The sequence below is a fragment of the Zootoca vivipara genome, chromosome 5 (genome assembly GCF_965207765.1).
Source record: "Zootoca vivipara chromosome 5, rZooViv2.hap1.1, whole genome shotgun sequence".
Lineage (NCBI taxonomy): Eukaryota > Metazoa > Chordata > Lepidosauria > Squamata > Lacertidae > Zootoca > Zootoca vivipara.
Window position 1 is genome coordinate 97,046,908 of NC_142588.1, and position 23,256 is coordinate 97,070,163.

Sequence of the window (23,256 nt, forward strand, 5' to 3'; positions counted from 1 at the left end):
AGCAGTGAATTTTTACGAGAATAAATTGTTCAACCAATTCCTAAGCATTTAAAGGAAAAAGACCCATTGCATTTCAGGTCAACAGCACAAATTCAACTCTGAAGTATGCAAATGTTACCCTGCCTGGTATAATTTTTTACAGGTGAATATTATGTTCCCTGCCACTTGTAGGACCCTGCGCAGGATGGTCCCCCCCCCCTGTGCCCAGAGACATCCCCTGAACCCTTGAGGGAGGGCCTTCTCTTCCCTTCCCAGGCCCATGTGGCCCCAGGGGATGCCCCCAGGTCCCAAAGTGCAGCAGCAGCAGCAGCAGGAGAAGGAGGAGGAAGAAGAGGAAGAGGGCTTCCTTGGAGCTCTCTTCTGCCCCATCCTGCTGTGCAAATACCTTGAGCAGCTCTGGCTCCCAGGAGTCCAGCGTCAAGGAGCGGACTTTAGAGAAATGGACCCCCAGGCTCCTAAGCAGAGGAGAAAAAGGAGAATGAGCATGAAACCAGGCAGGGGGGGCAGTGTGCCGCCTTTCCCCCTGCCTCCCTCCCTCCCTGGTGTGGGGCTTGAGCTGCCCACCTGTGAATGCCAGAGCACTCGATGCACAGCGTGATGCCCAGGTTGATGCTGGCCCACCGGGGGTCTGCCAGGCCGCAGTCGCAGCAGACAGCGTTGCCAGGAATGCTCTGCACCCTCTGGAGAGAGCTCTCTCCTTTCAGCAGCTTCTCTTTGGGTTCCGCGCCCGTTTCCGGGCTCCCCCTGGAAGGGGACGGCTTCCTCTCCACCTGGAGAAGAGCAGAAAGAGGGACTCGTGTCACAGCCAAGACGTCAAGGGCTGCCTCCTCCTCCTCCTGCAGCCCAGACTGCAGAAGGCAGAAAGGCAAAGCCCTCCACTATCTGCCCCACACAGGCAGCAACCACTGAAGGCCTTCCTTCCCCCTAGCTCCTCTTCACCAACTGCAACTGCAAGGAGGGACCTTCTTCTGGGCCCCGAAGGGAATCTCCTAAAAGGAGCTTGAAGCCCTCGTATGCCTCATGGCAGGGAGAACAGAGGCTGTGACACCTGGGGAGCCATTTGCCGGCAGCGATGCTCTTCTCAGGGCTGCCCTGCCCCTTGCGCTGGGGGAGAAAGGGCTCCTCTCCTACTTGCCTCTGTGCTGTCCCCTTTCTCCCTGTAAGCTGTGGCAATGCTGGCCTGGACCGCCTTAATCCACGCTTGCCGCAGCTTCTCCGAGTCTGCCTGAAGGATGCAGCTCCTGCAAGTGACAAGAGAAGAGAGAAAAGGGAGGAAGGAAGGGAGAGAAAAGGAAACACAACACAACACAACACACAGCCAGGTGGGTGCTGAGCACACCCAGGGCCAGCTTGCCTCGCACCAACCGTGCCTGCAAGCCCCCAACCGCCTACCAAGCACCCTGGATGAGCAGCCAGGACCCGCGTGCATGGCTCTATGTCCGTGAGGGCCCCAAGAAGCTGCTCCAGAGGCCCCAAGCAAGGACTGGCGAAGGAGCTGTCCTTCCCCTCCAGGCAGCTTCCAGATGGCCAGGCAATTCCCCCCACACCCACACCCAGCACTCCTGCCCATCTCTATCTCCACCTCCTGAGGTTCTGCCAAGGCCCCCTGGCACAGCCAGCACAGAGCTGAGCCTCAGGAACATGGAGAGGCAGCTCAGGGGACCTCAGTCCAGCCTGGGGACTGACCGACTGCAAGCAAGGCTGATGCTCTGCCCCTGAGCTGTCACCTTCCCCCTTGCTCCCAGCTTGGGGGCAGCAGGAAGCTGGACCAGGCGAGCCGAGACAGGCCTCCAAATCCCCCCAAGAAAGCAAAACCACCTGCCAAAAGACAAGAGGAGGAGGAGGAAGACGACGACAGGCAGCTTCTGCCCCTTTGCCCATGTTTGGGTGTGTGTCAAATAGTTAAACCAAATTTGGGCCCAATTTCTATTTTAAACACACGTTGGGAAAAAAAACCTTGATATGGCATCTTACTTTAATATGAGTTAACAGCTAACTTTTAGAATACATTTTCTTTCACCAGTTTGGTGATGAGCCTAGATGACGATCGCTCTCCCCTTTGCTTCTCCCCCCTCCCCGATCCACCCCACCCTCCGGCTATTCTCTGCCCCTCTGGTTTCATCCTCCAAAGGGGCCCCCCGTCTCTCTCAGAGCCTCCCAAGGCCTCCTTACTTGGTTGGGGAGACGACCTCAAAGCAGAAGCGCCTCTCAATGTCTTCGCAGTGCTTGACTGTGCAGAGCCGAAGGTCTTCCACCACCACCGTGGGGTTATCCTAGGGAGAAAGGAAGAGGACATGGGCCTCCAGCCAAGCCTGGGGGAAGCTCACTCGGGAACACCTCTGGCCATAAATGAGAGAAGGGCCCTGGCAGCTCCATGGGGCAGAACGCAGAAGGGCCCACTCTCAATCCCCAGTGGGGCTGCAAGAAACCCTGGAGACCCACTGCTGCCAGTCAGTATGGGCAAGGCTCAGCCAGATACACAGAGTCCGGCCACTGGCCTAAGGCAGCATCCTCGGCTCCTGTGATGGGAGGAGGAGGATGGCCACACCCAGAGGGCACCCCACGGAGGAAGGAAGGCTGTCTGAGGGTCTCTCCTCGGATGCACCCAAAGAAATCAGTCCCCAAGGCATGGGGGTCAGGAACACCTCCTTTGGGGCCTCTCCTGCCTTCTGAGCCCAAGGGATCTCCAGCCACATCTCACACCCAAGCAGCCTGGGGAGAAGCATCTCTCCTGGGCCATCAAAGCCCCAGGCATTTCTGTCCCCCACTTTCTTCCCCATGGCTTCATGCTAGCAGCCCCACTGCCTGCCCCTTGCCCTGGGGAGGAGAGGAAAAGGCAGCTGAAAGCCAGGCAGCCCCCCCAATGGCTGTGTGCCCCCTGAGCGAGTTCCATACTCCATCCACGTGGTCCACCTGTCCCAACCTCCTGCTCCCCCAGCCCTTAGAGCCCCCCTCCATCCAAAGGCATGCTTTCCCAGAACTCACCTTGAATTTCTTCTGGTAGACCAGTTGATTGTTCTGGATGGAGAACCAGCGCCTGCACAAGCGAAGGGAGCAAAATCAACAGCCCTCTCCTGGCAGCAGGAATTGGGGAGCCGGGAAGAGAGAGGACCTGAGCACACAGCAGCTGCAACCCTCCACGATAGCAGCAGCACCCCAGTCCACAAATGCAGAGAGAGCAGGGCCTGGCTCTGGGGGAGGGAGATCACTGGGGGAGGGGGGGGCCTTCAGCAAATCACCACCAGCCTTAGCAGAGCCTTCTGCCTACGGTGGCTGGTGGGACAAACGCCACAGGAGCTGTCAGATTGTTTTGCACATTTCAAGTGCCTCACCCGCCGTTCATGGGCACAGGGAAGGAGAGAGAGAGAGAGTGCCCGGCTCAGGCCAGGGCTCTGGGCATGGCCACCATGGGGCAGGGGCAGAGCCAGGGGAAAGAGAAGCTGCACAAAGGGCTGCTTCCAACTCCTCTCTCTCCCATGGACACAGGCTGGGATCTCCTGGGGGATTTGGATGTCTGACTCCCACTTGTTTCAAGTTGTAGGAGGAGGAGGAGGCCTGTCTCTGTCACCTTGAGCTCCATGGAGAAAAGGGAAGGGTAGAAATGCAATAAATAAAAGAAAAAACAGAGAAAAGACCAAGCTGATCCCATAAACCTGCCCCCTGCCCTGCAAGATAAGCCCCCACCTGGCTTCAGAAGCACCACAGCAGCAAGGGGGTCTTGCTCTGCTCTACAGATGCCAGGCTAACCCTGCAGCATCACTTCCTTGCACTGCCTGGCAAAGAAGAGGGGTGAGAGTTGCAGGTTTTGAGTTGGGGAGTTCTGCTCAATGCTGCCCCTCCGCTCCGGCTCTCGCCTAACCAAGATCCAGCCCTGACCCCCCCACCCCCCCGAGCAGCACAAGCAAAGGCCGCGTGGCCCCCGGAGGCTCAGTGCAAGATGTTCCACCTAATCTGAACATACTTCGTTATTCCAAAGCAAGTGCAACACTCCCGACATTAGGCCTACACAAGGTTAATCATCAGCCCAGATTTAAGGCGGCTGCGTTTCAAAACACACCAACACGTTTGCTGTTGGGAGGAGAAAGTAGTAAGATCAAGCATCTAGTCCAGGCAGACAGAAATGAAGAAGGCAGGTGAAGGTGGGGGGGGGGGCGGACAATGTGCAATGGGGCAAAAGGCAGAACAGCTGCCAGGAAACCCAAGGGAGGGAGGGCAGGGGGGCAGGCCTGCAGACTTCCTTCTTTGTGGGGCCAGTCAGGAGAGGGACCCTCCAGCCAAGGGGTGGGGTGGGGCCCTAGCTTTGTTTGTAGCAGAACTCCCTGCCCCCCTTGTTTTGCTGGGAAGTCGCCAGACCCTGGTCAGTCTTGGAGAGAGAGAGAGAGAATCTGTTGAGGAATGAGAATCGCATTGTGCTGCTGCACTGCAAAGATGGCCGTGACCGCTCTTCATCCAGTGCCGGGACCCACATCTGGATAGCTAGACCACAGCTGTCCATGCATGGGGAGCCTCATGGCGCAGAACGTGGAGGCCCCTCCAATGGGTGTCTCCCTCCCCCCCTCCGCTGTGGCCAAGAGAGCTGGGTCAGCAGCTGCAAGGACTGGGGCCGGAGGAGAAAGCAGATGCCGCAGGAGCTGCAACTGGGAGACCCTGAGGCATTCCCCCTGCAGCCTCTCCGCCCCCAGACCCCCATGACGTTGCCCTTGGCCAGAAGCTCCCTCAGCCTCAGAGGGAAACTTTTCTCCTGGAAAGAGAAAGCAGGAACTGAGCCCCTCCTGGCGACCCAGGGATTCCTGAGCTCCAGGCATTTGCACCCCACTCTAACCCCAGGGCTGCGCCTTTTGGATCTGAGCAGTGAGAAGGAAGTGGGAAAGTCATGCTTGGCAGGGGGTTGGACCGGATGGCCCTTGTGGGCTCTTCCAACTCTATGATTCTATGATTCATCCTGCACTGTTGGGGGGGGGCAGCCAAGATGGAGTCTTGTCCCCTTCCCATGGAAAAGGGCGCAACACCCGCTGGCTCCAGAGAAGCCCCTCCTCAGAGGCATAGCCTGCAGCACACTGACCCACTGCAGCTACCACATGCCAGCCCCCTCTTGTGTCGCGGACAAGGGCAGCCCTCGTACACAAGGTGGGGGGGCATTTTCCCTGGGATCCTAACCCACCCAACCTGCTTCAGCCATGGAGCAGCAGGAGGGGGAAGGGCCGCTACTCCCAAGGGGGACGGAGACAGGTGGTTTGCCATCCATTGCAAGTTGTTGGAGCGAAAAGGGTTAAGGGTTAGATTGAGAGCTTGCATGCTGGGCCAAAGAGGAAGAGGAAGGAGGGGAGGGAGGGAGGGAGGGAGGGAGGGAGGGAGGGAGGGAGGGAGGGAGGGAGGGAGGGAGAGGATGCCGGAATCTGGCTGGTACCTGATGCCATCGGGCTTTTTCCTGTCAGGTGGAGAAAATGGGGAGGGTTAGAACGTAAGAGGGGGAAAGGAGGTGAAGAAATGAACATGTTAAAAAGAAACAAAGCTCCCCCAAGCAAAGAAGCAGAGGGCGGCGCAGAGGAGGAAGAAAAGGCTGACCCAGGTAGGGAGGGCTAAGCCACAGGGTCGCGCTCTCTCTCTGTGTCTCTCTCTCTTGTTGCCATCTTATGGCAGCCAAGGAACCCCAGGGTGGAGCCCTCCCAGACACACACAGGAAAGAAAATGCGGGAATTCTCCGTAACTAAAGGAACCTCTAGACACCCCCTCCTCTCCAACAGGAATCCCAGGGGCAGCTTACATAAAAGGAAGAAACACAATGAAAACAGAGCTAAACACAAAACAGAACAATAATAGAAGAAAGACTTAGAAAGGAAGGAAGACTTGGGATTTTGTCTCAGCTGCTCTTTGGCTGGCACCGGGAGGACAAGGCGGTGGTCGTCTCTGGAGAGAGTCTTCCATCCTCAAGGCAGCCCTCCCCCCAGTAGACCCTCCTGCCCCCCCCCCAGGAGCAAGGCCACCACATCCACCTCAAAGGCCTCAGACATCCATGCTTCCCAAAGGTGCAGATATTCCTGGAACCCTGCGGCGAAGGGCAGGTTGGAAATCTTGCAAAGGTAGCAATGGACACGGCAAGAGCCACTCCTTCACCACGGAGAGCCCTCCACTTGCCAGGCCAGAGCCCCTGCTTGACCCTTTGAAGTGACACACTGAGCGCAGAACAAGGCCCAAGTCTGGTCTCTTTCCCAACAAGGCCCGACCTGGACTTCTAAGCTCACTGCCAGCCTGGCAAAGATTGACCCATGCCCCAATAGGGAAAAGAGTTCAATTCATTCCTTTACTAAAAATTCCCCAAGTGCTACCAGCCCACCAGGCAAGGAGCTGGGCAGACACGCCCCCTGCTGCTTGCATGGCTCCCCGTCCCATGAAAAGGGAGGAAACATGACCCAAGGGCAGGACATGCCGGGAGACGCTGCCGTTGGCACCTGGCAGCAAGCAAGGCCTCCATGAGGGTCCTGCAGTGCCCACCCAAAAGGCAAGAGCACTCTGGCAATATGGACTGGGACAAGCAGGCAGGCAGGCAGGGAAAGAGCACGGTCCCATTTGGAAATACCAAGCTGCAGAAGATCTCATGGGGAAAAAGAACAGCCCCCGCCGCCTCTCTTCTCCTTATTTCTGAGCTGAGGGTCAAAGGGCAATGCAAGGCAGCCAGCAGGGTGGGTGAGGGCGGCATGGTCTCAAGGGGCAGCTTCCAAACCGACAAGCACACACACAGCCTCCATCTGATTTTGGCAGGTAATGCCATGCTCCTGCTGAAAGGTGGCAGGCAAGCCAGTGCAGCAGACCCCCCCCCCGGGAGCTGTGGAATCACCCTGACCCTCCTAGGGAGTTTGCACCCCACAGGCACACCATTCCAGGCCCACCTTTCCCCACTGATGATGAAGGTTAACAGGGGATTTGGGAGACAAATTCATGAACAGCCAAGACCAAAAAAGCCCAGCTCACAAAAGTGAGTTTCCTTCCCACCTAACGCCTCCCCCCTGCAGAGAGACGCTCACTGACAGCAAAACTAGGGGTGCAAATGTGTGACTCCCTCCATGTGCTGTTAAAGGGACTAGTCCTGTGGGGAGGGGAGGCGACAGAAGGTGATGCGTCTGGCTCAGAGGCCAGAGAGCCCCACGTGGGAAGGGGAAGAGAGCACCCTGGATTGGGGGGGGGAGCACACAGCAAAGCCCAGCGGGAGCAGCAGGAAGAGGCAGAGGCAGAGGAGGTGGCCGGGTACCTGTTCCAGGTCTTGAAGGCGTTGCTGGCTCGCTTGAAGAGGTAGCCTTCCATGACGACGCCATTGGCAGCATCCACATTGTACTCTAGCATAGGGTCATCGCTGGAGAAGTCCTGGCAGAAGAAAAGAGGCACCTTGTTTCACAAGGGCAGCACAGCAGCAAGACGGGGCACCTCTCCCAGGCCAGTCCCCCCCAGCCCAAAATATGACAGTCTGCCATGAAGTGGAAAGTGAGCGGCAGCAGATGGGGCACCAGTCTCCCTTTGGGAGGCGGCAGCTGCAGCGAAGACTCTTCATTCACAAAGAAATGGACTCTTCCTTTCTAGCTTGCCCTTCTCGGGCTCCCCTTGCAAGCGGACATGGAGGGCAGCTGTGGGGGAGTTCGTGGGGCAGCTGAGCCCCCCAACTCAGAGATCCAAGCCCAACAGGTTGGTCTTCAGACCCCAACAGCTTCCCCTGCTGAAAGGCTTCATTTGGAGACCAAAACGGCGGCCCTCTCTCTCCCCTCTGGGGGTTTCCAAAAACTTGCAACCAGCTGGGGGAGGACAACACGCAAGGCGCACTTGGCTCCGTACGTTCCCAAGAACACCCAGCGGAGGGGCTGCCTGAGGGATCCTGCACAGCCCTGCCTTGGGCAGGCAAGGAGAATTGGGGGTCTCAAGAAGCTGCTTCTGAACCCAACTCTGGAGCAGCTGGCCAGCAATCCAGGGCCCAGCAAGAGAGCTCGGAGCTTTCTCGGCTGAAACCTCCCCTGGGCCAGGCTGGTGGGAAGAGGCAGGCGGCCACCTGAGTCACATGACAAGAGCTCCTCCCTTTGGGGTCCTCCAGAAGCAGCTCTCAGCAGCAAACAGTCCCAGGGATCTGCAACTCCGTCATGAGGGAAAGAGGAATAATCCTGCCCGCCCTGAGAAAGCCAAGAGGCAGGGGACACCTCCAACTTCCTCCCAAAACGCAGCAACCACGAGGACGGAAAGTCCTTTGGTTCTCTCTCTCTTTTAAAACACTGTTTTTATTTATTTTCATGGTACAGAGGATAAATTTTGACTACTTTGGTTCTCTTTTGCCTCGCTCTTCCCAAGACCAGCTTCAGAATGGGCTGCTTACTTACATTTCCAAGGGCTGAGACTCAAAATCAATAATAATAGTGGTGTTTTCAAACCTCTTTGTGACTGGTTTTGGGGAGGGGTTGTTGTACTGTTTGTAAAACTATTTTTGGCTGTGTTTGTAAATCGCCTTGGCAAACACATAAAAGGCAATTCCTAAATTTAAAAATAAACAGCACGCAGTCCAGCTCAACACATGGGACAACCTTCTCAGAGCCTAATTGTTTCTACGGATATGGCTTCAGTTGGAGGCTGGAGAAACTCTGGTCACGCCGAGAGGCAGGCAGCCCCCTTGACCTCCTCGGAGGGCCAGAAGGACATCCACAGAGGACCTGGGTAGCCATGGCTTCTCCCTCCCTATGGTGCCCCCTGGGCAGCTGGCCCTGGGGTGCTGGGGGATGGGAGAGTGCTCTGGAAGCCCCGCTGGCAGCGGGAGCACACTGGGAAACTTTCCCAATGCAGCCAGAAGAAGCAGACCAAGCGGGTGGCCTGGCTGCCTCCTGCGTTCCCTGTACTGTAGTACCTTTTGCTGAATAGTGGAGTGTTTGTGCTCCATCTCCTTCTTCTCCCTCGTAGCATCTACAGCCAGCCTCTCAAGCTGTGAGAAAGGAAGAGAGTTGGCAAGGCAGGCTCCTTTACCCTCCAGGGCCAGAGAGGTGGGTGCCTTGCTGGGTGTGCCAGGATGCCCCCCTGCCCAGGTGAGCTCCCCTCCCCTGGCAGCCTACCTGCCAGATTCCTGACCTGAGGCTGGGCAGGGCCTGCCTGCTTCCTGCCGCTGCTCCAAGGAGTTGGCTTCCCAGAATAGCCAAGGTGCCAGGGACCTGCGGCGGGGCTTGTGCAGCGCAAGGGCCGGCTGGAGAAAAGGATGACTCATGCCGCCTGAGCCGCTCCAGAGCCAGCTGCCCGGCCAGCCCTTCTCACGGCAGGAGCAGCAGCGGAGGAGGAGGAGGAGGAGAGAGCACGAAGGCCAGCTCCGTCTCCGGGAGAGAGCCCCAGCCACCCACTGCAGTTGTTACCTGAGCTCCAAGGTCTTTCATGTAGGGTCCAAGTTCACTAAAAAGGTCATAGCCTTGATGGAAAAAGGCCAGGTGGGCATACATGAAGGACAGCATCTGGCCGGGAGGAAGAGACAATGTCTCAGGGGGCTTCCAGCATCCCTCACGCTCCGCCCTCGATGCCAAGCTCTCATCACCCTCCCTCTGCCCTCCTACCCCTGCCAAAACTGGCCCCGCAGGAGCGAGGCCCGGCACCAGACCCAGGTCCCTCGGGGACACATTTGCCCATCGGTTTCAACCCTGCAGTATTTCCTGGTGGGGACATGAGGAGCTTACCGATTTTAGGATCTCTGACCTTCTCTTTGACTGAAGAACGTTAATCTAGGGGGCAAAATGAATCGTGTCAATATGGCGGCAACAGAGCGTAGGAAGGAAGAGCTAGATAGAAGCTTCTGGAGGAGCAGCGCAAGGCAGGCAGCAGGAGTCACAAAACAAGCAGAAGGAGGGGAAACTCAAGAGCAGCTCAAGCCAACGTTGCACCTGGGACACTTCTTGTTTGCAAGGCACCCACTGGGCCTGCAGCCCCAGAGCACCCGGCGTTCCAGCAAAGGCGGGTGGCTCACTGGCCTCCCAAGAGGACTGGCCTGACTCCTCTCCAAGCCAGGGAGGATTCCCCGCTTGCGTTGCTCAGAGTCCCCTCTCTGCCGCTTGGAGAGACCCTTCCCTTTCCCATGGTTCCGTCTCCAAAGCCCTTTGTTCAGCCACCAGACATGCTCCAGCTTCCTCCAAGGTGAGGCTGCTAGAAGGGCAACTAACTTTGGGAAGGACAGGCAAAACTACTTTTTAAACAAACACATTTCTCTTTCTGGACACCAGGAACAAAGAAATCCATAAAACTGAATAAGGCTTCTGCCTGCCTCCGGGTCTCCTGCTAAGCCAAGCAAGACCTCTGCTCTGCCTGACGTAGCCCCACCTCTGCCAGAGGAGCCCCATCGCCAGAGTCCCCTAGAAGCAGCAACACATTTCCTTGGCCCCCAAAGTCCCTTTCCCAAAGCCCCCGAGGGCGGCCCACCTGCAGGACATAGTCGAGCGCGATGTGGCGGAAGCACTTCCTGGTGGCCGTCAGGATGTTGGTGGCCTCTTCCACCTCATGCTGCTTGGTCCGTGGGACCTGGGCGTTCTTGGCCAGGGCATTCTCCTTCTCTTCGCTGACTTTCTCAAACTGCTTCTTGGCATCCTTGAACTTTCTGATATCTCTAGAGTGCAAAGGAAAGACAGGGCTCCCCTCCATCAGCTGCCCTTCACAGCACAGCAGCACCCAGAAGGCTTCGCAGGGGAACTGGGGCTGAACGCAGAGACGGCTTTGTGGATGGGGAGGGGACAACAGACAGAGAGAGCGGGCAAGTGAGGGGGCTCAGCAGAATGAGGCCTGGCAATTCCATCGTGGCTCAGGAGCGGCAGAGGAACAAACAGGAAGCCCAACCCAGGCTGGCCTTTGGCTTCCAATGCAGGAAACCTTTGCTTCTTCTCCAGTAGGCATCCCCAAACTCGGCCCTCCAGATGTTTTGGGACTACAATTCCCATCTTCCCTGACCACTGGTCCTGTTAGCTAGGGATCATGGGAGTTGTAGGCCCAAAACATCTGCAGGGCCGAATTTGGGGGTGCCTGTTGTCCAGCGTCAAAAGATTTGGGAAGACTCCACGGCAAGGCAAGATCTTTCACCACCTGCATGTCCAAGTGACGAGGAAACCTTGCAGAGCGATGCAACCTCTATTCAAGAGTCCAGCTGGCCCACAGCCCCTCCTGGAAGCCTGACACACAAACACCCCAAAGACACCAAGATTCTTTAAGGACAAGTCTTGGCAAAACGGAATCCTTACTTACTCTTTGACAAACGTCTGAAGCTGTGCTTTAATTGATCTTTGTGTTTGGTCAAACAGGATCTGAAATGGAGGAAACGCGTGGAGAGTTAGGCTCATAGACACTCCAGGCACCAGCCCTTCTAGCCTCAAAGGGTCCCCAGGCAACAGATCCCAGAGAATGAGCTTTTGGGATTTGCCACCTTTCCCTTTTCTTTTTTAAACACATAGGATATTACAGATTCTATGGCAAACTCACCACGGAGCCAGAGAAGAGGCAAACAACAGAGGCTGCCTGCCCCCTGCCATGTTAGCTTCCAGGTTAGGCTACTGTCATGGGCTGCCTATGGCGCAGCCCTTGAAGACAGCTCCAGCAGCGAGTGGTCCAGAATACAGCTGCCCGGTTGGTGACTAGGACCAGCCAAAGGGAATCTCGCCCAGCAGCTCCTCAACAACTTCCCTGGCTGCAGGACTGTTTTCCAGCACACAGTATCAATGTTCACCTTCACGGCTGGCTCCATGAGCCTTGGAGGGCTTTAGGCAGTCAGCTTTAGCTCTGGACTGTGACCCCCCCCTCCCCACTGGCTCATTTTCTTTAGCACCATTTGATGCTCTCTCTTTAGCATTTGCTACTGTAGGATTATAATACCATAAGCCACCTTGGCGGCCCCTTTCAGTGACCCAAAGACAGGACAGGAAAAGTTGTATGACTCAACAGACCAGCCAGAGAGAGGCCTGCCCCCACCAAGGACCAACAGTTCTGCTACAGCAGCCCAGTGAACCCCCAACCCAGCCCCCCCCCGCCAGTGCTGCCTTCCCCCCCCCATGCCCAACACTCTGCAAGCTGCTCAAGTGGAGGAGCCCCACATTGAGGCTTCCCGAGGCCTCTCCTCGCTCCAAGAAGGTACCCCTCAGACCACAGCTTGCATGCAGGACACCCCAGGCAGGAACCCCCCCCCCCACTGCATGCCCTCTCAGCCTTGGAGAAGCGCTGCCGGGACTCTCTGGACGCCTCTTGCTCCAAGGCACCTTCCTACGGCCAGCCAGTCTCCCCACTGAAGTTCTTCCTCCCTTTCCCCGCTAGCGCTGCCTTGTGCCTTCCACAAGGGGGCACTGAAAGTTGGAAACTTGGGGTTTCTAAGCTCTAGAGCAGTGGTTCCCAACAGGTGGTCCGGGGACCCCCAGGGGTCCGCGAGCTATGCCAGAGGGGTCCACAAGATGCTATTAGAATAAAAAATATATTAAATATATTTCGTATGATAACAGATTTTTTGTTTTGGCCGCTTCCTGCATGAGCAGAGTCTAGCGCAAAACTAGAATTAGATAGAGGCAGTAGTTCTGCTGTATGCCGTTAGGTGGCGCTTTACAAACACTACTGTTTTGCAAAGAGGCAGCGCGCGCATTCTACTAACGCTCACCTCCCCAAGATGCTTTGCGCGCGTCGGCTTCATTTGTGCGCTACTGCGCAGGTACCCTGTCTTCTCCATTCCCCTCCCTCCTCCCTGGCGCGCGCTGCCTCTTTGCAAAACAGTAGTGTTTGTAAACAAAGCGTTGTTTTTCGCGGAAGCTACAGTTCGCGTAGTTAAAAATGGACCGTTGGTTAAAAAGTGGTTCGTTAAAACGACAAAGGCCTACAGATGAAGAGGAAGAACTGTAAAAAACGTATAAATATAAAAAGACTCTTAATTTGGCTCTCACTTTTTAATTTTAGGATTAGGAATTAATGGGGGTCCTTGTCACAATAGCGGCTCGATGAGGGGTCCTCGAGAAAATTTTGTTGGGAACCCCTGCTCTAGAGTCCTGGTCTGGGACTGTACAAACAAGCTGCAAAAATGCAGAGCCCCTCACTTCCGCCCATCTCTCTTCTCCCCCCCCCCAAGCCAGGAAGATGCATTCCTTCTTTCGCTGCAGCTGAGAAAACAGCCACACCATTCGGCAGGCTGCCACGAGGCTGCAGGACTCATCTGTGACAAAGCCTCTGTGTTAAGGAGGCTAGAAATTAAGATGTGCAAGGCCCTGCACAGCCCCCCATGCCTGACAGAGGGAGGGAGGGAGGCAGAGTTTCCAGATGGCCAGCCAAGGCAACCGGGAGAGAGTGCCAAGAGCGGCGATGTTCCAGGAAGCTGGAACAAGCAAGTCATACACACTCCATTGGGACTTCAAAACACACATTTTTTTTAAATAGAGAGAGAGAGAGAGAGATATTAAATCTATTAAGGAGGCATTTCATTTCTAAGTGTCTTGGAGTGCCCTCGAAACACAGGGAAGAAAAACTTACACATCTTTATCAAGCAGCTTTCTAAATCCACAGAGGAGAAAAGCCCACCACAAGCGGAGCTACTTCTGAAACTTACAGTGTGGTAATTGATCATCTCTTGGAGGCTGTCGGAGAACTTCGTCAAGCTGGTCTGCAAAGGGGGGGGGAGCAACAAGGCCAGCCAGATTATTCCTGCCCAGGGAACAGCAGGGAAGCCCCCTCTACCAAAAGGATCAGCAGAGGGTGCGGCTGCACTGGGGGCCGGGGGGGGGGTGTTCTGCTCTTGCAAACATTCCTCTTCTCCAACTTCTCTCAAGGGGTCAGCATGAACTAAAGGCTGAAGAGCCAAATACGCTTAGCTTAAGGAGATGAAAGCGACAGATATTTAATTGGGAGCCCATTTAAGTTCCTACACTCTCTTAAGAACAGCTCCTCCCTGGATGGGCTGTGGATTCCACCCCCGCTTAAGAAAAGCACACTCAAGTGCCCAGGCAGGCAGCCCCCCACCCCACCCCGTTCCCCAGGCGAGGGGAAGCTCTAGACCCCAGAATTTGAAACTCTTCTGAGCACACTTGGCAGCAGGCACTTACCTCCACGAGGGCATCCTTGCTGGAATACTGAGCCAGGTCCTGAATGCCATGGATGAACTGCTTGTTTGCCAGGCAGAAGGCCTTCCCCGTGTCGATCATCGCAATGCAAAGCTTCACTAACTGAAAGAGAAGCAGCAGAGTCTTCCTATCTCATGGCCCTGGTCATCTCTCAACATACCAACTCGGCAGCAAAGAGGAGCCAATGCCCTTTTCCTCTGACATCTGGCTGACCACTTTGGCAGACAAAAATGCTGGATGGGAGGGACCCTGCTTCCCTGTTGCTGGATCCGGGCCAAAGGGACTCCATCTAGTCCAGTCTCCTGTTCTCACAGGGGTCATTCAGATGCCCACCCCATGGGAAGCACACCAGCAGGACCGGAGCACAACGGCAGCCACTCTGCCCACCCGCGATTTCCAGAAAATGGTTGCGTTCTGCATGGCAATGCCCACTTCAATAGCTGACTGGCAGTTAAGAGAGCTCAGGCCCAGCATAAATGACTGCAGGGGGGAAAGAGCAATGCAGTTCTGGCCAAACAGCCCTGAATACCTCCAGCCCTGGAAAGCTCAAGGACCAGCTGAGCCCTTCATCACCTGAAGGAGCGCTGCTGGTTGCCCCCAGGTTCAACTAGGAGTTGGGCCTAAAGGGTGGCATTCAATATCCCCCTTCCACTAGTGCAAGGATTGATGCTTACGCAGCAGAACTTTGCTTCTCCCTCCCCAAACCTTCTCCTAAGGGACCCTCTTAGGAGCCAGATGGGGGTGGAACTGCCCAGGTGATGTTGGCTCACCTTTTCCAGCTTCTGCTCTAGCTCCGTCACATCTCCTTCCACATCTTCCAAAGCAGCCCTGCGAGGAGAAACAGACTGAGATGTCACACCATCCAGACTCCCTGGGAAAGTCGTCCGTTGCTAACAGAAGACCCACCGCGCGCAAAGCAGCCAGTTCAACTTCAGAAAGGCTTACAGTGGATCTCTCTGGAGGGATTTGAGGGATGGGGGTGCTCCATCCTGGCACAACCAAGAGGCACAGGGTGGAGGGGGAGGGGGACTGTGTAGCAGACGGGGACACCCTGCACTCGGACCCTGATCTTCCTGGAAGTCCCTGCCGTTTCAGTGGCACTGGCTCCCCCATTGAGGTCTGGCCAGATTCCCACTGTTTGCACGCCAACTCTGAGAAGGAGAAGGCTTCGGTGTCAACAACTGCAGCCAAGCACTCAGGGCTGCTTGCAAAATGAGTCGCCTCTCAAGAGGATGCCGTCCACAGAGCGGAGTCAACAGCAACTGGCAATGCCAGCTGGGACCTCAACTCGCCACCGGCTTCCACAGAAACACTCTCCCCAGTCACAGCACGCGCTGCCAAACCCGTTTGTGGAAAAGGGCTATCCTGCCATTTAGGAGGGAGGATGACAACCTTTAAAAAAATATTTGCCTTTTCTATGCCCCTTTCACCCAGAGCCATTTCCCCACAGTCTGATCTCCGTGAAGCTACAGGATCGGGGTGAGGAATGCAGCCAGTGGGCAGAGCCAAGCAGGAAAGTCTCTTCACACACACACACACACACACACACACACACACACACACACACACCCTGCAACTGGGATGCACAGTTCAGCTGCAGGGGACCACACAGCCGGGAAACAGCTGACAGGCTCTGCAGCTGCGGGCCAGAGGGGACGAAAGCCATGAAGCAAAGGGTCATGCCTTCCTTCTCGTCCTTTCCATTGGGGAAGAGGCAAAGTGTTCATTTGGGTCTAAGCTGCAAAGCAGGCCCTCTCAAATCCAGCAAAGGTTGTTCCTGGAGAGCTATGCAAACGGACTCTGATTCTTACTAGGCATCAGCAGCCTGCCAGAAGGTTATTCACTTAGTTCCTTTGAGAAAGCACCATGCCAAGAGACTGCCCCGGAAACGGGCCAGCTGTGCTGCACCCCCCACCCCCCACCTGGCTGAGTGGTGCTTGCCTGGCATTAACAAGAGTGACGAGGCCCCGGCCGGCCTGACCCACAGCTGTTTGCGCTCTCCCTCAAGGACCAGTGGAGTCCAGAAGAGCTGGAACCCCTTGAACAGCCACCTGCAGCAGATGGACCCACAAGCAGCACCAGGAACCAACGGAGGACATCCCAGACACGGGAAAGGAGGGTTCGGAGGGCCACGCCAGGCATGCCTTGGCCACATTTCTTTACTTACAGAAAGGGGGGGGCATTCTCAGTAGGAAAGCAGGGCTTGGATAAGTTTAAAAAGCCTCTTTAGCCAGCACCTGCCTGAATGGCTTTTTGCAGACGGAAAATCAGAGGAACTGGCTGCTGAGGAGAGGTGAGCCAGCTTGAGGGAAGCAGGCGTTTCTGAAAGAAAGGCAGCCACTGGCTCTGCCATTCCACCCCCTCCCTTGGCTGCTTTTCCTGCAACAAATGGAGCAGGCCGGCAAAGAGGTTCAACTTTTTCTGCCACCAGGATTCCCAAAGAAGCAGGACGTTTTAGAAGTTTTATTTAGGACCCTGATATCCTGCTTTGTCCTCCCAATAGGCTCACAAAGCACCTTCGAAAAGATGTGCCCAATTAAAAACCAGCGAAAGGGCCCACTAAGAGCTGAATGATGCTCTAGCCAGTTGCCCAGCCCTGGCAAGCAAGAGGGAGAGGCTGGGAAGGGTGCCCCCCCCCACGGTGAGGGCAGCTACTGATGCCCCTGCGTGCAAGAGGGCAGGCAAGATGTCCAGCCCCTGGGCTGCTCTGCTGCCTCCCCCACCTGGTTCTCCATCCCCTGCTGGCTCTGAACAGAGGCCCCCACCCTTTTCAGGCCCAGCATCCAGGGGGCAAACCTTGGGCGAAGGGCAAACAGTGGCAGCAGGTCAAGGGGGGGCAGGAGCTTCAGCACCAACAAACCAGAGAAGCCCAGTCCAAGACTGAAGGAGCAGCCAGGACGAGATGCCACACAAACCCATGTCATTGTAACCACTCAGTCCAATCGAAGGAATGCTGCAGCAACGGAGGCATCCGGAGGGAGACTGGTCTGTGACGCTCCACAGAAAACAGCCGGGGAGAACAAGCCCTGCCTAGAATGCTCCCGTTCACCCCCTCCGTCAGGAAACAAACTGAAAGTTGCCCCATGCTTGCTCCTCTAACTGTATTTCGTTGGATTGTGTACACAATAAATAGGAGCCTGAGTGAACTGAACAGAGAGCCTCTGCCCTGGAAAAGGGTCCCCAAGGAACGTCATTACTGCTCCATCTCTGAACGGAGCAGAGAATGGTCAGGTCAGTCCCCATCTCTCCTCCTCTCCAAAAGGACTTTCTTCTTCTAAGTGGAGATCTCCAGCTGCCAGGAAGTCCACTTCCTCTCAAAAAGAAAGGAGAGCCAAGGGTCAAGCGCCCAGGGGTCAGGACCTGTCTCCCCACAGCGCTTGCTTTGCACGCAGGTCCAGCTTCCCTCCTTGACGGCACCTCAAGTGGGGCTGGGAAACCTTAGAGAGCTGCTGCCAGCCAGTGTCAACAGCACTGAGCTAAGCGGTCTAACTCAGGAGAAGGCAGCTTGCCATGCTCCTAGCATGTGTTTAAACCCCAACCTCTGCTTGGGAGGATGTTTCTTAGTCTTCACGGCTGCCCTGTGAGCTTTCAATGTTTGCCAAATGAAAACTGCCTCTGAAGCACTAAGGCAGCTCACGAGAGATGTGGGGTTGGGGGAGGGCACTGCCCAATGGGGCATAGAAAGACACCTTGCATGTGAGTGGATCGAGAGTTGGCATTCTGCAAAAAGGTCTATCCTATTTGCAGGGCTGCAGCAACCAACTGCGAAGCCACCTTTGTTTCCAGCCGTGCAGAGGAGTGGCTGGATGATGTGCTGGCAGTCAAGCAGCCTCCTTCTTCTCTCGGGGCCCAAAGAGCACAAGGACACACTGGTGGCAGCACCCAAAGCATTATGGGGCAGAAGAAACTGCTCCAGCTTGGGTGAGGGGGGTTCTTAGGGTTCATGTACCCTCCCTAGAAGAGGATCCATCTTTGGGAGTATGTTAGTTCTTGGCAGAAAACCCTTCTGCTTCCGCCTACCACGCCTCCCAGAAAAGTCTCCCCCGAGGGCTAGGAGCCCCACTTGAAGACAGTGGTGGGCCCCAACTGGGAAGGGTTTAAAAGAGGGTGAGACAAATGCAGCGAGGAGGAGATGGCTCTGCTCTTGGAGACAGCAATGCTTCCAAATACCAGCTGCAGGGATTCACAGAATGGATTTCGCTGCAAGTTAAAACAGCTTGATGCTTTTGAAAATGCCAAATAAGATGGTCTTTTCAGTCTGTTGTGCTAGCACAGGGGCAGGGAACTTTTGTCCCTCCAAATGTTGTCAAACTACAACTCCCCTCACCACCATCGGCCATTCTGGAGAGTCACTATTCGGAGGGTCACAGGCTTCCCCCCCCCCAGTAGAGCACAAAAGGCAGTTGACACATTACAAAGCACCCCCACCCTCTGCCATACAGCCGTGGCAGATTAAATACTGCTTCCCAGTGCTTTGAAGAAGGATCTTCCTCCTCCTTGCAATCCAAACAAAAGTTTGCTGACGTCGCTCTGTAGCAACACTGGTTAGGGTTTGATGCTTGGAGCCCCTCCCTGAAACAACTTCTGCATTTGACATCCGTCATTTGCACAACTGGGTCAACTCAAGGCCTGTTCTCTTGTCTAGTTTCACTGGTCTTTGTCACAAGGAAACTGAGGCGGCTATGCCCCGCGAAGCCTGGAAGGAGACTGCTAAACTTCCAGCAGTCTGAATCCAGTTTTGTGGCGCCTGAGATTTATCCAGCCTCATCAAGAGACAAAGAGGGCTGTATCCACATAGGAGAGACTATGGTTTATGAAGATGAGAAGAAGGCTGAGTAAGCCTTGGACTCACACAAGACCCCTCCTCTTCCAGCGCCACCAGAAGGAGCTCGAACTTCCAATTTCTGATTAAACACAGCTTGTTACGTCATCCGAATCTGATAAATGGTAGTTTATCTTAACTATGGTTTCCTTCAAACAAGCCAACTTCAAGCACAGGTTACAAAGCATTCTTGTTTCAAAAAACTGTAGTCTGTCCGGTTCAGATGCCATGCGAAAGTGGTTCATTGAAACCTGAAGCCCGATTGGGAGAAGGTACAGGAATGAATGTGCTTCCTTCACAATAAACCACAGTTGAGCATGGCATAGCAACGCAGCATCTCTACTTTGCCGGCCTTCTTCTGCAAATCTCCAGGCACTTGGCAAAACTAACCTTCTCAGCCCATTTTTCTTCCTCCATTTCAGCTACACCTCCAAGGAGTCTTAAAACTTGGAGACCGTTTCCCCTGTCAGTTTTACCCCTTTGAACCATTTCTCTGGTAACTTTACACAAAGAATCACACCTGCAGAGCAGCAGCCCTGAGAAACCTGCCCGGTGAACGGCTTTGTATCTTTGCTTCTCTGTATTCGGGTAAAATGACAGCAAGACAGAAATCTCTATTCATTTGGCAAACAGGAGCAGCAAAAGGAACCATTTTAAAGGACAGCTGAACTTGATCAGCTTCAGATTCCAAGAATTACATACACTGAAGTGGGTAGAAGTCTGGCAGGAAACCACCCGCCGGTTTGCAGAGTAAGCCATCCTCTTGCCTGGGTGTTTCCTTCTAGCTTTCCTTTCAAGCTCCAGGCTGCGACCCATCGGAGACAACCTCCATGACCAGAGGAGCCTCTGTGGTCCAGCCTGGCAAGGGAGGGACCAAACATTTCATAATCACACAGCAGTACAGGAAGGGTGGGCACACCCTGCAAGCTAAGGGTAGAAACCTCTCCATAACAGCCAACACATCGGTTCTGTGAATGCACCCTGCTACTTACGGTGGGATGCAGTCTAACTAAAGCATCGCCTGCATCAATATATCCAAGCAGCTGACATAAAAGCCCTGTGCTGGGGGCCATGGTCCCTTGCTCGCATTTGGGGGCGGCTTCTGCTGCACAGGTCTCCCTCCAGTCACTGTGGCTACTTCCTATTCCGCTTGCCTTGTCATGATAGCCACTGACTGAAAAGCGACATGTTGAAAAATGGATTCAATGGCATAGCATTTCATATGTGAGCCCTGGAGAGGCCAGCATTACAAATCCCATTGTGTAGATGGGAAACACTGAAGGTGAGGAAAGAGTGGCAGGGATGCCTGAGGCAACTAGAGAAAACAAAAACCATCATCAAGATGCCAAAATAAATGATGGAATCGCCATAGGCAAGCAGGCAGTAGGAGATGGCAGAAGGGACAACATTCTTGTTGCCTTCCAGCATTTTTATACAGGGCTAACAGTTGTTCTTTTGCCTATATTTCAAAGCTTCTGAATAGGCTAACCACAAACTGAGGACACATCAGGTGTTTTTACCAGATGCTCAAAAATGGACGAAAACAAGAGCAGATAGAATCGCAGAATCACAGAGTTGGAGGAGACCACGAGGGCCATCCAGTCCAACCCCCTGCCAAGCAGGAAACACAATCAAAGCATTCCTGACACATGGCTGTCAAGCCTCTGCTTAAAGACCTCCAAAGAAGGAGACTCCACCACACTCCTTGGCAGCAAATGCCACTGTCGAACAGCTCTTACTGTCAGAAAGTTCTTCCTAATGTTCAGGTGGAATCTTCTTTCTTGTAGCTTGAATCCATTGCTCCATGTCCGCTTCTCTGGAGCAGCAGAAAACAACCTTTCTCCCTCCTCTATATGACATCCTTTTATATATTTGAACATGGCTATCATATCACCCCTTAACCATCTCTTCTCCAGGCTAAACATACCTAGCTCCCCAAGCCGTTCCTCATAAGGCATCGTTTCCAGGCCTTTGACCATTTTGGTTGCCCTCCTCTGGACATGTTCCAGCTTGTCAGTATCCTTCTTGAACTGTGGTGCCCAGAACTGGACACAGTATTCCAGGTGAGGTCTGAGTTGGCTGGTTGGTGTGTGAGACCTGCACATCGCTTACTCTAGGTTGGTTGAGATGGGTAACACAGATTTGTGTTTGTTCTGGTCTGTTTCTTGTGTGCATTCCAGAGCAGCTGAGCTCAAGCTGAATGCTGCTTGTGGAAATCAAAACACACAAACCAACCAACCAACTACCCACAGAAACACCCACAGTAACTTAGCAAATACAGTCTAACACATATGAAGAGTCACATGTCCATCAGCACATTTGAGAATTAGAAGTCCATGATTCCTAAAAGTTTTATATTGACAAAAGGATCCACCACTTCTTTGGATCCTTCTCATTTGCACCCTGATGTGGAACGCCCTCCAGTGCTTGGGAGACAAAGTCTTAGCCACAGGACCACAAAAAGCACCCAGGCCTTTCTTGGTACTCAGCCTGTCCATGCCTGGATCCAGGTGAGCATTGATTCCCCCCGAAGATCCAGTGTCAGCTAACAAGGTCCTCTTAAGCCCAAAAGACCTGCTGGCAAGGGAGGCCCCCATTTGCTTCAAGGCCTCCCCCCCAAAAAAATGAGTCCTTAGCCATCTCCACCCCACTCCCTGAAGGCCTCGGGCTGCCTCAGAGGAGAAGTCGGAGGAGGAGGATGCCCCCTCTGCCTGCTGAAGCAAATGGGGAAGAAGAGCAGGCACCCCCAAACTCGGCCCTCCAGATGTTTTGGGACTACAATCCCCATCATCCCTAGCTAACAGGGCCAGTGGCCAGGGATGATGGGAGCTGTAGTCCCAAAACATCTGGAGGGCCGAGTTTGGGGGTGCGTGCTGAAGAGGAAGGGCGGAGATGCTCAGCCGGGATCAGAGAAGGGGGAGAGGGGACCCGAGAGCGAGAGGCTGTCCCCGGGGCCGAGAAAGGCGCTTCTGCGGGGAGGAGCCCCTGGACAGGCGGCGGGCTCTCCTTCCTGGGAGGCTGCCCGACAGGGACGCTTCAGCCGCCACTCCTGCCCTGCTGCCCCCGGGGGCTGGACTAGATGGCCCTGGGGGTTCCCTCTCGCCGGAGAAGGCGACGCGGGCAGCCGGGCGGAGGTTTCCCTTCCGGGCCTCCCCTCCCTCCGGGGCCCCGCCTGGAGTCCGGACCTGAAGCGGGGCGAGTCCTTGAGGCACTCCTCGAAGTCCACGGCGACCCTCATGGCTCGCCTCCCCTCGGCCTCCGGCCTCCGCACCGTCCTGCTCTCCCTCAGAGGCTCCACTCGGTTCTGCCCGGAGGGGGGGGGGCGAGGCGAGCGGGGGGCGGCGCGCAGGACGGGCGGAGAAGGTCCAGCCCAGCCCAGCGCCCCACCCCCCCGACCAATCGGCACGGGCGGCGCTACGCACGAGCCAATGGCTGCCGGCGGCAGGAGTCTTTTCCGAAGGCCGCCTCCGAAGGGGCAGCCCCCAGAGCCAATGGGAAGGGAGAGTGCGGGCTGCTCGCGCCAATCCCGGCCTGCCAAAGCTCTTTCCTCGGTTTCCTTCACCCGCCCCGTTCTCGATAAGGGGCAGCCCAGAGAGCCAATAGCGCTCGTCCATAACGCGCGCCGCCGTTGCATCCCGCGCGACCCAATCGGGAGCAGGCAGAGCCGCATTGAGGGGGCGGGCCCCGTTGCATAGCAGCAGAGCGGAACGTCTCTCCGGGAGCGAGTGACGTAGGCAGTACATGGAGCCCCGCCCCCTCCAGAACGGGCTTCTTGAGACGCTCCGACCTGGGGGGGGGGGGACGGGGCTGCGGAGAAAAGGGCCGGATTGAGCTTGGATGAGGCCCTCAGCTCCTGAAGGTAGTGGGGCCCTTTATGTGTCCAGCTGTCCTCTGTCAGCAACAAATTGTCCCATGGACTCCAAGAAGATCAAACCTATCCATTCTTAAGGAAATCAGCCCTGAGTGCTCCCTGGAAGGACAGATCCTGAAGCTGAGTCTCCAATACTTTGGCCCACCTCATGAGAAGAGAAGACTCCCTGGAAAAGACCCTGATGTTGGGAAAGATGGAGGGCACAAGGAGAAGGGGACGTCAGAAGACAAGATGGTTGGACAGTGTTCTTGAAGCTACGAACATGAATTTGACCAAACTGCGGGAGGCAGTGGAAGACAGAAGTGCCTGGCGTGCTATGGTCCATGGGGTCACGACTAAACGACTAAACAACAACAGATGTTATATGGTCAATGATAGGTATCTCAAGCCATTTGCATATGCAAAATGTAGGCACCTTATATATAGAAAGGAGCAAACCAGGGATATTTTAGGGAGCAGGCAGGGCCCATGACTTACATCATAGGAGCCTACAC

At 55.2% G+C, this 23,256-nt stretch overlaps 1 protein-coding gene across 4 annotated transcripts in view; it reads right to left on the reverse strand.

The window, feature by feature from the left end:
• Positions 1-22,197, reverse strand: part of ACAP2 (ArfGAP with coiled-coil, ankyrin repeat and PH domains 2) — a 30,951-nt gene extending 8,754 nt beyond the window's left edge. For 2 of the 4 annotated variants that reach the window (XM_035133267.3, XM_035133265.3), the window contains exons 1-16: positions 22,077-22,197; positions 14,840-14,897; positions 14,052-14,171; positions 13,559-13,612; positions 11,230-11,288; positions 10,417-10,600; positions 9,681-9,725; positions 9,366-9,461; positions 8,873-8,947; positions 7,247-7,359; positions 5,408-5,428; positions 2,986-3,037; positions 2,173-2,273; positions 1,136-1,241; positions 565-770; positions 386-455 (exon numbers count right to left, since the gene is read on the reverse strand). In XM_035133267.3, the coding sequence (XP_034989158.2) occupies positions 386-455; positions 565-770; positions 1,136-1,241; positions 2,173-2,273; positions 2,986-3,037; positions 5,408-5,428; positions 7,247-7,359; positions 8,873-8,947; positions 9,366-9,461; positions 9,681-9,725; positions 10,417-10,600; positions 11,230-11,288; positions 13,559-13,612; positions 14,052-14,171; positions 14,840-14,897; positions 22,077-22,129 (1,413 nt within the window). In that variant the 5' untranslated portion in view covers positions 22,130-22,197. The remainder of the gene's footprint in view (positions 1-385; positions 456-564; positions 771-1,135; positions 1,242-2,172; positions 2,274-2,985; positions 3,038-5,407; positions 5,429-7,246; positions 7,360-8,872; positions 8,948-9,365; positions 9,462-9,680; positions 9,726-10,416; positions 10,601-11,229; positions 11,289-13,558; positions 13,613-14,051; positions 14,172-14,839; positions 14,898-22,076) is intronic. The other 2 variants (XM_088669372.1, XM_035133266.3) reach the window with 1 other exon arrangement.
• Positions 22,198-23,256: the final 1,059 nt, after the last annotated feature.